This window comes from Alosa alosa, chromosome 1 (genome assembly GCF_017589495.1).
Source record: "Alosa alosa isolate M-15738 ecotype Scorff River chromosome 1, AALO_Geno_1.1, whole genome shotgun sequence".
Taxonomy (NCBI): Eukaryota; Metazoa; Chordata; class Actinopteri; order Clupeiformes; family Clupeidae; genus Alosa; species Alosa alosa.
In genome coordinates this window covers 3,712,989-3,732,047 of record NC_063189.1, presented here as the reverse complement: position 1 = coordinate 3,732,047, position 19,059 = coordinate 3,712,989, and the positions used below count along the sequence as shown (strand labels likewise).

Below are 19,059 nucleotides of genomic sequence, written 5' to 3'. Positions count from 1 at the left end.
GTGAAGGGTACTGTGTGTGTGACGTGTGTGTGATGTGTGTGTAAACATGTGTGTGTGATTCCTCTCCTACAGGTACGGACGTGTGAACTACGTGTTGGCGCGGCGTCTGGAGCTGCTGAGGGAGGTGGCGCGTCTGCAGGAGAGTTTAGACGTGCCGGGAGACGTCAGCTACACCTGTGAGACTGCCGGACACTTCTTCCTCTACCAGGTAAACGCACACCGGCCCGTGTCACTTCCTGATCCCACTCACTTCCTGTCCCTCTCTCCACTGTCCTGTCACATTAAGGGGGAGCACACTGACCAGCGGCAAGCGGCGTGCTATTGGTGTAACACTAGCGCTGAACAAGCTGAGCGCTGAACTTGGTTCAACTTTCAAAGCGCAACGCATTCTATTGTCAGTTAAGGCAAACCGTTTGTGTTACCATAGGAACGAGGTGGGACTTATGGTCTGAGCGTGACGTTATGCTGGCCGCTGGTCAGATGTGCAGATGTGCGTCGTGACTCATCTGACTGTTTTGTGGGCACATGATACATTGTTGCATTATGATTGTAAGTTATGCACACTGGGCACATGTGTCTTCCTAGGCCCTTCAGGAAAATCCCAAACACACACACACACACACACACACACACACACACACACACACACACACACACACACAGACATCCTCCATGACATCCTCCATCCGCAAGACACATCCATACAGGCACCAAACCGGTCCAAACCAGTATCCTCCATGAACCATTCACACATTTAACACCCATGACCTACACACACACACACACACACACACACGTCCACACACACACGCCCCACACACACACGTCCACACACACACACCCACACACACACATACACACACACACACACACACACACACACACACACACACACACACACACACACACACACACACACACACACATACGCCCACACACACGCACACATACGCCCACACATACGTCCACCACACACACACACACACACACACACACACACACACACACACACGCAGAGCTTACATCATATGCACATTGCTGTGCAGTGCCCTCTCCACCACCCCCCTGCAGTAAAGCAGCCCCACTGCCTCCCAGCATGTGTTAAGGTGTTTATTTTGGGATGATAATGACGATACACACACCGGGGGAAAACGCCTGTTCAGGCAGTTTTCTCACTCTGTGTGTGTGTGCGCCTGCTTGCATGCATACATGTGTGTGTGTGAAGGTGTGTGTGTTGGAGGGTGAGATTGCATCAGCAGTACGCACCACCAGAAATAGAAATAGAGCTCCTTCTCTCTGGGGTGGAGAGAAAATAGATGGAAAGAAAGAGGGATGAGAGAGATAGAGAGAGAGAGAGAGAGATAGAAGAGAAGAAGAGAGAGAGAGAGAGAGAGAGAGAGATAGAAAGAGAGAGAGAGAGGGGGGATATCCATGAGACGCTGAAGATCATCCTCCATTTCCGCTGGCCGAAAGCGGATTCTGGGGCTTGGCGTGGCCCTGAGCTGGGATGTGATGGACGTGAGCGCTGCAGTGAGGAGAGCTGGGATGCGGCGTCCGGCCGCGCCACTAAGCCGTCTCTGTCCGGCGGAGCGCGGGATTGGTTCTGAGGCCCCGGCGGCGTTCGCCTCTGTGCCAAAGCCAGCGGTCCAGACGCCTCAATCCCCCTCGTCTCGGAGCGTCTGGCTTTTCCTTCCCCAGGAGAAGAGAAGCCGCGTTTCCTCTCCTTCCTCCCCACCTTTCTCCACCTCCACCTCCACCTCCTCCTCCTCCTCCGTGTTGCGTATTGCGAGGTGATAGAAACGATCCCAAGGGGCTTGGGAAGGGGTTAATGGTGTTGCGCTGTTAATAACGGCATGAACAGCCATCTTCACCTCAGGGCAATTACAATTCATTAGTGTGTGTGTGTGCGTGTATGTGTGTGCGTGTATGTGTGTGCGTGTGTGTGCGTGCATGTGTGTGCCTGCATGCCTGTTTGTGTGTGTGTGTTGAGGGCTGGGCGAGTTGTTTCAGGTAATTCTAATTCAGCTTGGATTTACCCAGCATGGAAGATGGACCAACAAAGTGTGTGCTCTTGGGGAAATACCAATGTGTGATCTTGTGTGTGAGTAAAAGCAGGCAGATGCTTTTGCACGTGTGTGCCTCTTAATGTATGTGTTTCTCTGTGGTCTGATCCAATCCAATCCAATCCACTTTATTTATATAGCACAGTTTAAACAAACACAAGGTTCCCAAAGTGCTGTACAGCAAGATAAGAAACACACAAGACACCACAGAAGCACAATAATAGGATAAAGTATTAAAATGAAAAGAGATAAAAACTAACTAAAATAAATGTAAAAAATAAAAGTAAAAAGACATAAAAACAGTGAAGGGGCCTGTCTGATGTGAAGGGGCAGATTGTTCCATAGTTTTGGAGCTGCAACGGCAAAAGCTCGTTCCTCTCTAGATTTTAGCCTGGCTCTGGGCTCTGTCAGGAGCAGTTGGTCAGCTGACCTGAGAGAGCGGCTGGGAGTGTATGGGTGGAACAGCTCAGAAAGGTAAGGTGGGGCAAGGCCATGCAAGGCTTTAAAAGCAAATAAAAGAGTTTTAAAATGAATTCTAAAATGGACAGGCAACCAGTGGAGTGAAGCTAAAATAGGTTAGATGTGCTCATACTTTCGTGTGCTAGTTAAAAGACGGGCAGCAGCATTTTGTACCAGTTGCAGACGAGCAACAGAGGACCCGCTAACCCCCATATAAAGTGCATTGCAGTAATCCAGCCGGGTGGTCACAAAGGCATGGATTACTTTCAAAGTGCTGTTTTTGAAGGACTGGTTTAATTTTTGCCAGCTGCCTCAACTGGAAAAAGCTTGATTTTACCACAGATTTAATATGGCTGTCAAATTTAAGGTCAGAGTCCACTTTTACCCCCAAATTTGTCATGATTGGCTTGTGGTACTGTGCTAACAAACCCAGATCAACCAGGGGGGTCACAGAAGTGCCACCAAAGACCATGACTTCAGTCTTTTTTTCATTAAAATGTAAAAAGTTAAGAGACATCCAGGCTTTAATGTCATGTAGGCACTCTAGCAATGGCTTAATACTGTAAGCACTTTTTAAGAGGGACATAAATCTGTGTGTCATCCGCATAGCAATGAAAATAAATGCCGTGTTTCCTGAGAATTGAACCAAGGGGGAGAAGATAGAGAGAAAATAAAAGAGGGCCAAGCACAGAGCCTTGTGGTACCCCATATGAGAGGGGGACAGTGGAGGACACTAGGGGTGGGCGATATATATCGTCTGCGATAATATCGTGATTGTTTTAATGATGTGCAAATTGACATTATCGAGTATTTAAATTAGGCCTACTTATGGGGAAAAAACACTCGAAATCACGCACTGAAGACTCATACATTCCCAGGAGGTAGGCTATGCGGGAGAAGTGCAGCAGAGTAAGTGTCACATGATCACTAGTGGGTCACAACGTTGTCCCACGCAGCCTAATGTTTATTTTGTGCAGGGAGAGTAGCCTACTTGGGATTTTATGCGGCTACTTCTGTTCAAGTAGCATTAATGAGACAGTCACGTTTTTTCCTACACGGTATTATATGGAGAGAAAACATTAGCCTTTAAGTATTTTAATAGTCAGTTGTAAACAAATAACTATGCTCATGTAACTCTTTTGTAAATGGACTGAAGTTCGCTCTAAATATCTATGTGTATCGATTATGCTAACAGTTAGCATTTCTATGGGATTCTTCATATACATTAGCCATAAGCTAACACATTAGTTTCTATTCTGTAACTTGGAATGCTAGCCTACGTGATTGCTCTAAAACAAAACATAGAAGGAAATAACTGAGATGTAGGCTACTCTGTTGGTCTGCTCTTAGTTTTACAGTGAATCCTATGTAAAGGTTTGAAAGGAACTTCAGCTTCAGACTTTCTCTTGGGAAACTGTTAGGCCTATTCATCTTCTCTAATGTAGCTGGCTAGACCATGTCATTGCCACACACACAAGTGGAGGCAGAATGGGAAATGTGTCAGAGTGACTATGCATTGGTTGATTTGGTTAAAAAGTCACAGGTTATGTTATTGGTTATTATTGTAATGATGCTATTCATAAACAATGAGCTGTAAAGTAACTCAGACTTTAACAAAAACAATTTTTTCAAGGATATCGACTAATTATCGTCAAAATCACAAAAAATATCGAGATATTATTTTTTGTCCATATCGCCCACCCCTAGAGGACACAGTCACCAACACTAACACAGAAGATTCGATGTGACAGGTAGGACCTGACCCATTCCAGAGCTGTGCCTCTGATGCCCACCCACTGCTCCAAACGGGCAATCAGGATTTTATGGTCCACTGTATCTAAAGCAGCAGTCAGATCAAGCAGTACAAGGACAACGCAGTGACCAGAGTCAGTAGCTAAAAATTAAAAACTCTTAAAAGCGCTGATTCTGTGCTGTGCAATGTTTTAAAGCCAGATTGGAAGATCTCAATAATATTTTGCTCATTTAAAAAGTCCATGAGCTGGGAATACACAATCTTTTATAAGATTTTAGACAGAAATGGCAATTTGGATATCGGCCTGAAGTTTGCCAAAACAGTAGAATCCAGCCCAGGTTTTTTTAACAACAGTTGCACAACGGCATGTTTAAAATTACCTAGAACCACTCCAGAGGTCAGACTGCTATTAATAACTGCAGTAAATGATGGTCCAACAGTCTGAAAAACCTCCTTAAGAAGTCGCGGAGGGACATTATCAATGATACATAATTTAGTACATGTATGTAAGCGTGTGTGTGCTGAAGAGACAATTCAGTCCGGTATGATTTTGATATTGGTGTTATGTCTGCATGCATTGATTATTTAATGCGTTTTCTTTGGTAGTCTGTTCAACACAATTCTGGTTCAGTATCCTGTGCATGTCTGATCAGTCTATTGATTCATGCGGATATGGTTATTGATCTGCTACTTTTGCTGAGCAATCACACTTAGCATTTTCTTGTGGAAATGCATCTCTAGTTCATCATGAAATCAGTAGCCATTGCCAGGCACTGGAAATAAAACCCAAGGCCACCCCACATCCTCCTGTCTCGAGGGTTGTTCGTCATTCTCTCTCCCTCCTTCTCTTTGCTTCATCTCTCCATCTCAGGTATTTTCTTTCTCTCTTTCTTTCTTTCTCTCTCTCTCTCTTTCTTCTCTCTTTCCATCTCTCTTTCTTTCTTTCTTTCTTTCTTCTCTCTCTCTTGCTCTCCCTCCATCTCATTTGAGTGCTCTGTCCATCTCAGGTATTTTCTCTCTCTCTTATCTCTCTGTTTCTCGGCATCTCAAGGTCATGACACGCCGTTAGCGTTAGCATCTTTAGCGTCTGTGGCTCTAAGTGTGTTGTGTGTCCCACACGCTGGGAAGTGTCCATTGCTTTGTGGAGGATTGAGTATATTGAATCTCAGGTAGTGACTCACCCTCTCACCTTCTCTAGGGCCGTGACACCCCCTGGTGGCCATGTTGAGCTTTTGTCGCCACTATTAAGGTTTTGCACCTACGTCATAATGTCATGTGACCGTTTGTTTACAACTAGAGTGGTAGGCAAGAATGGTAGGCAAGGCACTGCAGAGAGTGGTAGGCAAGCCCACAACGGTCGGGTTGCATAGGCTACACATAGTTACAAATAGCTTCAAAATTGAAATTTTAATATCAAATATTGACCGGGATGCCGACCACTTGTGTAGGCCCTAACAGTTGGTTTTACAATAAGAAGCAAAAGGCTTGACGAGCGACCGTTTAGCCTACCTATCCTCGTGGTTGTGGAGGATGATCGTTAGCAGCTGTGAAGTCTTTAATTCTCAAGATAGCCTAATGGTGTAGCCTACTGTCTACGAAGACTAGGGTTGGGTATCGTTTGGGTTTTATCCGATACCGGTGCTAAATCGATACTTTTAAAACGGTGCCGGTGCCGAAACGGTGCCTGAACCGGTACTTTGTTTTTAAAATGTTTTAAATTAAAATAGTCTAAAGCATGAATTGCTTTTTTTATTGATAAGACAAATTTGAACATGAAATTGAACTGTTATATTTACTATCAATATCTCATTGCTCCTACGAATAATACATTTAAATGTTAAAACAGCTTGCCACGCATTCACACACAATGGTAAGCTCTGCTTTCAAGTTTACCCAGTGTAGGCGGTTTGCCATAAGGTATGTTAAAACCGCTTGCCATAGAACTGCCAGGTCATGGACAACGGCATTTGCAAGCAAGATAATCTAACAGGGACTCTACTTTCCAGTTAATTCAGTGTGTTCCCAAATGCTTCAAGAAATGTCATGTCTTAACCCATAACACGCAATAGTTTTTAACATGTTAGGCTACATGTCGGTGTTGAAGTGTTTAGATTCCCAGCGCTAGCCTAGTAGGCATTTTAACAGCAACTATGCGCTAAAACCAGTCAGCTGAGTTTAATTAGCGATAACGTAGGCTACTGGAGATGGTTTCGTAGCCTCTTTGACAGCTCAATGACATCAGGTATGTAACCTTCATATTTATGTTTTTGCCAGCTAACTTTTAACATGATCTTCATATTCATTGTGATGCTATATGGGCCTCATGCACATGAAAGATTAATATCATGCCATCATGTTGTTTATAACACACCGTGAAATAAAGTTTTCACCTTACAACTTTGCTGATAACATTTCAAATAAATGCCAGTTAGCACATTAGCAAGGATATTGTGTAACATAAAGGCTACTGTTGATGTTGTTTCATAGCCTTTTGCTGTTAGGTCCACTGCTAGATTTTGACAGGAGCTCGCAATATCGCTTTAAAGTAAGCTACCTGGGCTCACGCAAGCTGTCAAACACTGTCTACTTGTGTGTGGTGCACCCCTCTGGTTTATACATCCAGTGTTTATGTTAGCTAACTGTATCTGAATGTGTTGCTATCAGAGCAAGACGTTAGAGATGGCGCATGACATGCAGTGATGCCTCGTATAAAAAAAAACAAAAAAAAACGCTATTTAAGCACCGAAATGAGGCACCGAAATCCACGTTGTTATTCGATGCAGTTACTACCGTTTGCGTCGGCACCGGTGCCATATTAGAACCGTGTTTCGGTGCCCAACCCTAACGAAGACGTAGGCTAAAATACTACTATCTACAGTCATCCAAAAATGAATTGCCAGAGTTAGGCTATGAAGGGAAAAAGTGCAGCATTTTAAACATGGCAAGATTATTTTTACCGGAACAGTTTGTTCTAATTTGTCTCGTGAAATTCGTGCTTGTGGACATCAATCACTGTCCTTCTATTTCAAGTTATCATGAGTGTCATTTGATTATATAATCACAACAAATGCTAATAAATGAAAACAGAATAGGCTTATGTGCTATAGGCTAACGTTACAGGTCAGGCTAACTCCCGTATGTCAAAATAAACTGATTTGATCCTAATTGTTTAGCGATCACACTCAACAACAACACAGCAACCTCAAACACCACTGTTGAACCCTAGGCTACTGCTTCAGTCATGTAAGAAATAAGCAGTTTATAAATTATCTTTATTCGTTTAATCAAGTCCACATGACCAAAATAACAACATATTTAAAGGCTGAGCTAGCATAACAGCCTAATATGGCGATGCTGCAATGGATAACTAATAAAAGTTTCATACAATTAATGAACTTTATCACTCACATTCTGAGTTTTCTGGGTGGTTATATATCCATGCAGATCGTCTTGAATAAGCCATCGCTGTTATATGATATAATATGTTACAGGATTCATGACTAACGCCATTAATGTTACATGATGCTGACTGACTCTGGCTATAACAGTAGGCTACCGTTTTAACGTCTGCTGAGTCTACTGCCTACCAAGACCTGTCGCTGTTCAGTTGAAGTTAAATGTTAAATGATCAAATATTGTTTGATTTTTGTGTCAGCTTTCAGAAGGAAGACATGTTCCTTTCTGGTCAAATTTCACAGCTTCTAAGAAAGGCTATTGTCTTCGTGTAAACCGAGTTTTGAACAGAGAAAAAAGTTAGGCTACCATTAGGCTACATGCAGGTTCTCCCATAACGTTATCGATACAGATCAATGCACCAAATCAGGGCGATTTTAGCGAAACAACGTTCCTGTGACAGGCTATCAAATATTGAACAATGGGATAACGTTTCATCATCACCTTTATTGATGCCTGAAATGTTGACATTGCTGAAATACAGAGATGTAGCCTACTGAGAGGCAGCTGCAGACAACGATGTTCAATGGGTTCAACTTGTCCCTTGCCTACCAGCTGGATGTAAACAAAGCTATAGAACCTAGAATATGTCACATGAAAAACGTTAATAGACCCTTTCAACAAGAAAAACAAAAACAATGCTTGAACGTTCTATTTGGGCCCCAATCTACTTCCTCTGCATTAAGATAACATATGGAATGTTAAAACGGAAGCCTTGTGGGGCCAACTATGATGCTGATAATGGAACTCTCTTGAAAGGGTCCATATGTGTGGTCACACCCTTCAGCTGCTTATTGGCCAGTTGAGCATGTTGAATGTTTGCCTATGCTCTGAAAAAAACGAAGCGTCTTAGTTTTTCGTTACCAGCAACTGCCGGGATTTTGTGATCTTCATGAGCATCAAGTTGCGTTGAATCTTCATGAACTGTACTTGCATTACTAAAGAGCATTTAGTATATTTAGTATTTTTAGTATTTTAGTATCATGTTTATCTTCTATTGTCTCTATTGTACAGTGGAGTTTTCTTATATGTATATTACTTTTTCTGCTGTAAGTGCATGTTGTGTGTGATGTCTGTATGCTACGGAGACCTTGAATTTCCCCTTGGGGATCAATAAAGTATCTATCTATCTATCTATCTACCTATCTATCTCTATCTCTCTCTCTCTCTCAATCTCTATCTCTATCTCTATCTCTATCTCTTTCTCTATCTCTATATCTATCTATCTCTCTCTATCTCTCTTTCTCTTTCTCTTTCTCTATCTCTATCTATCTATCTATCTATCTGTCTATCTGAGCACCTGCAGTTGGATAAGCCATTGGAGCCTAGTAGCCACTGCAGATATCGAGCATGTTGAGTCTCCGGTAGTTCCTCACCTCTCCCCCCCTCCCTCCAGGTGATCTCTCGCTGGGAGGAGTACATGAGTAAGGTGAAGCCTAAAGCAGGCCGCCCGGTCAGTGCGGAGGCTGTGTCCAGTCTCTTCCCGTTCCCCAAGTACTTCCAGAACGCTCCGCAGCCGCTGTTCCGCGGCCAGTCCTACGACGAGGACATGGACATCGCAGAGGGCTGCTTCAGGCACATCAAGAAGATCTTCACACAGCTGGAGGTGTGTGGGTGTGTGTGGGTGGCTGGGTGGGTGTCTGTGAGAGTGTGTGTAAGTGTGAGTGTGAGAGTGTGTGTTGATGTGTGTGTGTTTAGGAAGGGTAGACTATGTTTGAAGAGGTCAGAAGGTGTATGTATGTTTGAGAGTCTGTGTATGTTTGAGACCGTGTGTGTGTGTGTCTGTGTCTGTCTGTATCTGTAGGGCAGCTTTGTACTAGCGTGTGTGTCAGGAACCGTGGTTTGCTCAGAGAGGTGTGTGTGGGTGGGTGGGAGTCTGTGTTTTGTGCTGGAGGGTGTGTGTAAAGGTTAATGATGACTCTTGTCTTGGGGCTGTGTGTGTGTGTGTGTGTGTGTGTGTGTGTGTCCTGGTGTGCAGGCAGTGTTTTTTGGAGCTGCTGTGTGAAGCATGTGACTGAGGTCAGCTGAGCCGCATCACACACACATGCACACACACACAGTACACACACACACACACACAAAGCGCGAGAGAAATGTCCTGACCAACTGTCCAGTTCCATGTTACATAACATTAAATACTGAATAAACAAATAACTCTTTCACACACACACACACCATGCACAACACTTGTATGCACACAAATCACACACACACACACACAAATCACACACACACACACACACACACACACTACCTAGTGTACAGATGAGCATATGGATGGCCATATGACTGAAGTGAGCAGCTCAGCCTCTTGTGTGTTCACCAGTGTGAGCTATTCGATCTGCTCACTTCACACCCTCCTCACAGCCGTCTCCATCAGCACCAGCTGTCTGTTTCTGTAGTGTGTGTGTGTGTGTGAGAGAGAGAGAGATTGTGGCTGTGAATTAATGAAAATGAATGGATTAAGATGAATGTGTGTTTCTGTCTGTGTGTGTGTGTGTAAGATGAATGTGTGTGTTTCTGTCTGTGTGTGTGTATGTGTGTGTTAGAGAGAGAGAGATTGTGGCTGTGAATGAGTGAAAATGAATGTGGATTAAGATGAATGTGTGTGTTTGTGTGTGTGTGTTTGCACAGGGGCTGATGTGAATGTGTGTGTGTGAATAGCTGTGTGTGTGTGTGTGTGTGTGTGTGATTTTTGTCTATGCATATTATATTTGTGTGTTTCTATGGCGCACATGTGGTGGCCATGTGCAATTTGCATGCGTTACTGTGTGTGTGTGTCTGTGTGTGTGCATGTGTGTGTCTGTGTGTGTGCATGTGTGACTTTATGACTGCGTATGACACACGTGTGAAAGCAATCCTGTGTGCGTGTGTGTGCGTGCGTGCGTGCATGTGAATTTCTGATATGTGCTACTAGCCTGTTGATATGTATCTGTTTATGTGTGTAAAGTGCTTGCAGATGATATCAGTTGTAAATGGTGTTTCATAAATTAATAAAACTGAACTGAATTCGAGGAAGATAAGGCTGATCCGTCGAAAAACTCTGACGTCTGGCATCCTCCTCTCACACACACACACACACACACACAGACAGACAGACACACACAGACACACACACATCCTTTCCTCTCTCGGATCCTCACACACACACACACACACCCACACCCTCTCCTCTCTCGGATCCTCACACACACACACACACACACACACACACCCTCCTCTCTCGGATCCTCACACACACACACACACACACACACACACACACACACACACACACCCTCTCCTCTCTCGGATCCTCACGCACAAACACACACAGACACACACACACACACACACACACACAGACACACACACACACACAAACACAGACACACACACACACACACCCTCTCCTCTCTCGGATCCACACACACAGACACACACAGACACACACAGACACACACACACACACACAGACACACACACACACACACACATCCTCTCCTCTCGGTGGCACATTGCCACCGCTCCGCCTCCCTCTGCCTTCCCACAATGCACCTGGAGTGCCCCTGCTTTTTGGCGTGTCCCCTTGGGCAGGCCCAATGTTTACTGAGTGATAGCGAGGACATTACAGATTTATGGTGGCAGCAGACAAGCAGAGGAAAGCAATAAAGCCCTTATTGGCTTGGGGCATAATATTGTGTCCCAGCCCGGTCCAGCCCGGTCCAGTTGATGCTCAGATATCAGATATCGTCTCATTTCAGATGGACCCAATCTGGATCCTCATATCACCTTTCCACCAATCTGCTTCTTCTCTCTCCAAGCACAAATTAAAAGGGTCACTGTGTGTGTGTGTGTGTGTGTGTGTGTGTGTGTGTGTGTGTGTGTGTGTGTGTGTGTGTGTGTGTGTGTGTGTGTGTGTGTGTGTATGTGTGTGTTTGTGTGGTTGGTTGGTTGTGTGTGTGGTTGGTTGGTTGTGTGTGTGTGTGTGGTTGGTTGTGTGTGTGTATGTGTGTATACCCCCTGGTAGATTCTGCCTTATCATTATCGCTTCTGGTTGTTCAATTCAATTCAGTTCAAAAAAAAAAAAAAAAACACACACACACACACACACAACCCTCCACATGCTCCCCCTCCCTCCGTGCCTGTCTCTGGTAGGGAGTGTCAGTCTGGATGTCTGTGCTCAGCTTCCTGATTCCTTACTGTGCAACTCTATGCCTTTGTTCCGTAGCAGAGTGCAGCGTGTGTGTGTGTGTGTGTGTGTGGTGGCCGACCTAGCGCTGTGTGTGTGTGTGTTCTGCGTTCTGCTGGTGTGTGTGTGTGTTCTGCTGGTTTGTGTTTGTGTGTGTGTGTGTGTTCTGCTGGTGTGTGTGTGTGTGTGTGTTTTGCTGGTGTGTGTGCGCACCGTGTTTCTGATGGAATGAGGGTGAACCGAACCCTGCTGCCAGCAGTCTTGGCTTTTACCAGAGGCAGGGAGATGTTCTGTCTCGTTATCATGCTCAGCTCTGTGCTCACACACTCACACACACACACACACACACACACACACACACACACATGTCCTTGGCAGGAAGACACAGGGCAAGTTTCACCCCAGTGGACTCGGCTGAGCCGGGGTTAAAAATAGTCCCATCAATACTGCATGTTTTGATCGGGTTTAATATTAATGCTGAAATAGTAACACATCAATTATGCATGCACCCAGCAGGTCACTCCCTTAGGTCACCCCCACACACACACACACACACACACACACACACACACACACACACACACACACATTCACACGCACACACACACACTCAGCGCTAGGTCATCCCCCCACTCACGCCACAAACACACACACACACACACACACACACACACACACACACACACAGCTAGGTCGGCCTCCACTCCACACAGAACAGAACGGTAGCGCGGCAGCAGCAGCAGTGTCCTGAAATAGCTGATTGGCCACTCCAACCCCCCCTCACCACCACCACACACACACACACACACACACACACACACATACACCCCTCCCATCCTGCTCCTGATCCACGTGCATCATGGGATTGGCTGAGGAGGACTGACCGCTGTTATCCGTTTGTCCTCCTGACCTGTCCGTCTCCCTCCCCCCCCCCCCCCCCGTCTGTGAGGTTGAGTCTCCCATGTGCTGGAGTGGGTGGAAGTGCTCGCGAGCGTCTGACTGTCGCATAGTGTCAATTGAGCGAAACAACGAGAGAACCCTTACTAGAACCCTTACTCTCCATGCAGGAGAATCCTCACTTACCATGTAGGCCGGGCTCTGCACAGATGTATATACGTTAGCCACGCATTATCTGTATTTATTTCTCAGGGTGGGCCTGCGTAGACTTACACTGTGTTAGCCATGCATTAGAACCATTGTTTGTGTATATATAAATGTTAGCCATGCATTAGAACCATTGTTTGTGTATATATAAATGTTAGCCATGCATTAGAACCATTGTTTGTGTATATCAATGTTAGCCATGCATTAACAGCAGTATTTTCATGTTCATATATGTAGTAACATCATTATTTGCCGGTGAGGTTGTGTGTTTGTAGATGTGGACGTGTTTGCCATGTGGTAACATCGCTACGTGTTTTGCTTGTGTGGGTGGTCGTGTGTCATTGTATGGCATGATGGGATATTTGCTAGTCGGTGGGATATTTGGCATGATGGGATATTGGGTGTCGTGTGTGGGTGTAGTTGTATGGCATGATGGGATATTTGCTAGTCGGTGTGGGTGTAGTTGTATGCCATGATGGGATATTTGCTAGTCGGTGTGGGTGTAGTTGTATGGCATGATGGGATATTTGCTAGTCGGTGTGGGTGTAGTTGAATATGTGTCAGTGATGCAGTGGCATCATTAATCTTATTTTCTGTTCTGGTTGAGATATTTTAACAGATCACATCATGACCAAATGTGCTGCACATAATAATTACATCATTATTGACCACTGAAGATGGGCTTGCTTGGTCACACATTTGATGACCAGAGCTTAATTATCCATTAGGATATTGTGTGGTTATTTAGGATGGAGTTTACCATTCTGTGTGTGTGTGTGTGTGTGTGTGTGTGTGTGTGTGTGTGTGTGTGTGTGTGTGTGTGTGTGTGTGTGTGTGTGTGTGTGTGTGTGTGTGTGTGTGTGTGTGTGTGTGTGTGTGTGTGTGTGTGTGTTAGCTGTGGCTGTTTTGCCATTAGACACACAGCAACTTTTAGCTGTCATCAGGCAGATCTGTATGAAGAAAATGCCTGCATACTGCTCCACACAAGGTTGAGATGTCTTGACTCGCCACAACAAGTGCCTTGAGCTTTTCAGTTTGGGGTTTTTCATCACATCAGACCAAGCAGACATGTGGATCCATTAATATAGCTATTAGATGGACTTCATGGAGTTTCATTAGGAAAGCCTGAAACCTCTGGCATGCTTTGGAACTTTTCATTAAGAAGTGTGTGTGTGTGTGTTCACGTTCACGTGGTGTTGCTGTTTCTAGGTCATTTCTTGACATTTTCAATATCAAAAACAAAAAGCAAACTTCACATAGCGAAAGGTTTACAGAACCGTTCTGATGAGGAATGAGCAGGGCTTTACGGAACCGTTCTGATGAGGAATGAGCAGGGCTTTACGGAACCGTTGTGTGGTTCTCCCCCTCAGGAGTTCCGAGCCTTCGAGCTGCTGCGCAGTGGTCTGGACCGGTCCAAGTACCTGCTGGTGAAGGAGGCCAAGATCATCGCCATGACCTGCACACACGCTGCGCTCAAGCGGCACGACCTGGTAGAGCTGGGCTTCAAGGTGACACACACACACACACACACACACACACACACACACACACCCTGTAGAATTTAAGCACTCACACATGTTGTCACACTCCGTGTCTCTCTCTCTCTCTCCCTCCCTCTCTCTTTTCCTCTCTCTCTCTCTCCCTCTTCCTCTCTCTCTCTCTCTCCCTCTCTCTCTCACACTCACTCACACACACACACACACACACACACACACACACACACACACACACACACACACACACTTACTCCTGCGTTGTCTTCTCTTTCTAGTATGACAACATCCTGATGGAGGAGTCCGCTCAGATCCTGGAGATTGAGACGTTCATCCCTCTGCTCCTGCAGGTAAGCCACACACTCCTCCGTCATACTGCGTTCAGGTGAGCCACACACTCCTCTGTCATCCTGCGTTCAGGTGAGCCACACACTCCTCCGTCACTCTGCGTTCAGGTGAGCCACGGACTTATTCAACATTCCGAACCCCACTGAAAACACAAAATGAGCTCAAAACAGCTACCTTCATCTAGCCTGGTTGGCACGCAGACCTTCTCAATTAGAATTGAGAGTGGATCCTGAAAAGGTTCATAGACGTAAGACTTCTAACAGGGGCGTAACTAGCAGTGAAATTAAACCTAAATTGGTGCATTAAACTCTTACCAAATCGTTGTTGTAGACGAAGGTCTTAAATGCCCGTCCATTACACATCCATTCCGGACGTAAATGCCCGTGAAATACACGTCCATTCTGGTATTTGCGTGCCCAGGTTTTAGGGACATTGGAAATGGGCTTCAATGGCCTCTTGGCCAGACGGACCTGCAGAGCAAATCCCAAATTTGTCAAAGGTTCGTATGTGTATTCCCAGGCTAGTCTTGATCATTCTACCCGTTATAATTAGAGGTCGACTGATTGATTGACACTGGGCGATGTCCAACTATATTAAAGCCGATTAACAGTCAGGCGTATCCACGCTAAGCTACAGCATCGCTGTTCCTGGGAGAAAACAGCTGAAATTCTTATCTTTCAAAGCCCTAAATATTTAATTGGTTAGCTATGAAATGTGTTCAACCTAGAGAAAGAAAACGCGAATACATAACCGTCGGCTACTTTGGATATTGATAGTTTATAGCCTAGAGGTATGGATGGCTAACATTGTGACCACACTCAATTCACCTCCAACTCACGTACCCACTTATCTGACCGCAGTCAAGCACCAGTTCATCTCTATTCAACAGGCAACAACAACACAACACACACACACACACACACACACACCACACATTATACCCACATAACTCATATTATAACCACTTTCAGTCAATTCACCTCTAACCCACTGAAAGTAATTGTGGGTGGATATAATTACTTGACAAAAACACAGCAGACTTCGGCAGGATTCCAGATAGCCAAGATTCAGGCTTTACTTTACAATAACGCGCGTCAAGGGAGAATACAGCTTTCAGCTCGGAAGCATCGACTACAATTCTAAAGATTACCGGAAGAGGCTGGCCTTTTATGCTCAATTTGCAAGGGTGTGGTTCACGTGGTGATCATAGGTACAACGTCCTGTGATTGGTCTTCTCTTCCCGCCGTTCCAGTCGGCCACACCCAGACACACCTACACACACCTACTTGCTATTAACATATTAGGCAGGCTCCTCAGGTAGAAATGCTATACAGGATGTTCTAAACATTCTTACACTTAAATAATTGTACTCCTTGTACTGAGACTATAAAAATCATACCAAACATGAATACATTTACAGTTAATAACACAAACATATAATTCAGCTAAAGTTTAACCTAGGGTCTTTGTCTAACCAAAGACAGAACAAAGGAGTTTGTGGAACAGATGGTAGAAGCAAATGGTGCCCAGCCAGTGGGGAGCATTTCACACCTACATCTGCATTGAATAGATCAAAGGAAGAGAGAGAGAATACACTCTCAATGTAAATGTGGCTAAGCCTCTAGTCTGGGGCAAGAAAAGGTCATATAAAATTATTCCCATCTCCACCCATGCCTCTTTTCAGCTGCAATAAAGCACAAGATCACTACTCCTCAACAGACGCGCACACGCACACACACACACACATAGAGAGAGAGAGAGAGGGAGAAAGATGTAGAATCTGCTGATATTAACGGGAATTGAAACATAAGCTGGTTCACTGTTATTCATTGATCATTAGGGGGCCTGGTGTGGTGAGAGTGTGGTGTGTGTGTGTGTGTGGTGTGTGTGTGTGGTGTGTGTGTGTTGTGTGTGTGTGTTGTGTGTGTGTGTGTGTGTGTGTGTGTGTGTGTGTGTGTGTAAGAGAGTGCGTTGACTGCATGGTTATCAACCAGCATGTGAGAAATGGGCAGCGGGAGGTGCAGAGGAGTTGGCTCAGAGCAAACAGATGCCCTCTAGATGGAGAGAGGGAGTAAGATGGAGAGAGGGAGTGAGATGGAGAGAGGGAGTGAGATGGAGGGAGAGAGATGGAGGGAGAGAGATGGGGAGAGGGAGAGGGAGTGAGATGGAGGTAGAGAGAGATGGAGGGAGAGAGATGGGGAGAGGGAGTGAGAGGGAGTGAGATGGAGAGGGAGAGAGATGGAGGTACAGTAGAGAGAGATGGTGAGGGAGAGAGATGGAGAGAGAGAGAGATGAGAGGATAAAGCATATGTTTGTTCACCTGTGTGTGTGTGTGTGTGTGTGTGTGTTGGCTCACTGAAGGCAAGCTGGAGTAGGATTTGTTGAGAGCATCCCAGATTGCGCTCTCCTGTCCCCTTGCCACCTGTCCCTGTTCAGCTTCAGTTAGTACGTACACACACACACACACACCCACACACACACACACACACAAACAAACACACACACACACACACACACACACTCACTCACTCACTCACTCAGAGACCCTCAAACACAGTGCCAATGTCTCTGTGGAACAAGACACACAGACACATACACTCACTCACGTTGCCAGTGGTCAGCCTCTGTGGAATAATCTCTCTCTCTCTCTCACACACACACACTGCTAAACAAGCAGAGGCGCCCATGTTTGCACAGGGAGCACAAAGTCATTAATCAGGCTCACTTAGGCACCGATGGCCACAGCACTTCCCATAGGAGAGCTAACGAGATGGAAAGTTCCGGAGAAAAGAACAGTGCCTCTCAGGAGCACTCAGGGACGCCTGCTGGTGCCGTCCGCTAATTAACAACAGGCTGCTTTGGTTCCACCAACAGACGCACACTTTTGTTTTGGTGTCGCTCTCCAAGTCTAGAGACACAAACCCTGTTGCCATAGCGTTACAGACTCTTCCTTAAACATCATCATTTGGGCTTTTAGCTTGTCTGGGTTATCTTGAGAGAGACTCATTTGCTGCTCCGGCTTTCAAAGCCGAAATCTATGTACTCCCACTCATGTCTGTAGAATGTAACCATTAGAAACATTCTTTCACTAGAATTTCAGTCATTGTGGTCACCTGGGTTGTTGTAGAAGCATTGTCATTGAAGTCTCATGGAATTCCATGGAATGCGTGTGTGTGGTGTTCTAGAACCCTGAGGATGGCTACAGTCGCCTGAAGCGCTGGATCATGATCGGGGACCACCACCAGCTGCCCCCGGTCATCAAGAACATGGCCTTCCAGAAGTACTCCAACATGGAGCAGTCGCTCTTCACTCGCTTCGTCCGCCTGGGCGTGCCCACCGTCGACCTGGATGCCCAGGGACGAGCCCGCGCCAGGTGAGCTGGGCACCTAGGACTCTGTGTGTGTGTGTGTCTGTGTGTGTGTGTGTGTGTGTGTGTGTCTGTGTGTGTGTGTGTGTCTCTGTGTGTGTGTGTCATCTAAAGCAATACTTGCATGTGATCCCACCATATAGGGTGGGGGATTCTTGGACTAAATTAAATACAGTAATTCAGTGGGAGGTGTCATTGCATCCTACCAGTGAAAGACATGCACACTAACATGCATCACTTAGTCAGAGCATGTGGCCACCCTGTATCCATATCTACTGTCCCTAATCCCAGTAGGAAGTAGGATGTTAACTCTTGTCCATACCTACTCTCCCTAATCCCAGTAGGATGTTAACTCTTGTCCATACCTACTATCTCTAATCCCAGTAGGATGTTAACTCTTGTCCATACCTACTATCCCTAATCCCAGTAGGATGTTAACTCTTGTCCATACCTGCTGTCCCTAATCCCAGTAGGAAGTTAACTCTTGTCCATGTCTGCTGTGCCTAATCCCAGTAGGAAGTTAACTCTTGTCCATACCTACTGTCCCTAATCCCAGTAGGATGTTAACTCTTGTCCATACCTGCTGTCCCTAATCCCAGTAGGATGTTAACTCTTGTCCATACCTGCTGTCCCTAATCCCAGTAGCAAGTTAACTCTCCTCTTTCCCTCTAGTCTGTGTAACCTGTACAACTGGCGCTACAAGCACCTGGGCAACCTGCCCCACGTCCAGCAGCAGCCGGAGTTCCAGATGCCCAACCCCGGCCTCACCTACGACTTCCAGCTGATCAACGTGGAGGACTTCAACGGCGTGGGCGAGTCCGAACCCAACCCCTACTTCTACCAGGTCA

At 45.6% G+C, this 19,059-nt stretch overlaps 1 protein-coding gene across 1 annotated transcript in view; it reads left to right on the top strand.

Moving 5' to 3' along the window:
• aqr (aquarius intron-binding spliceosomal factor) overlaps positions 1-19,059 on the top strand; it is a 100,908-nt gene that overhangs the window by 49,229 nt on the left and 32,620 nt on the right. Inside the window, exons 25-30 of the mRNA XM_048259440.1 lie at positions 73-208; positions 9,125-9,334; positions 14,374-14,511; positions 14,775-14,846; positions 18,030-18,217; positions 18,884-19,055. Coding sequence (XP_048115397.1) covers positions 73-208; positions 9,125-9,334; positions 14,374-14,511; positions 14,775-14,846; positions 18,030-18,217; positions 18,884-19,055 — 916 coding nt within the window. The remainder of the gene's footprint in view (positions 1-72; positions 209-9,124; positions 9,335-14,373; positions 14,512-14,774; positions 14,847-18,029; positions 18,218-18,883; positions 19,056-19,059) is intronic.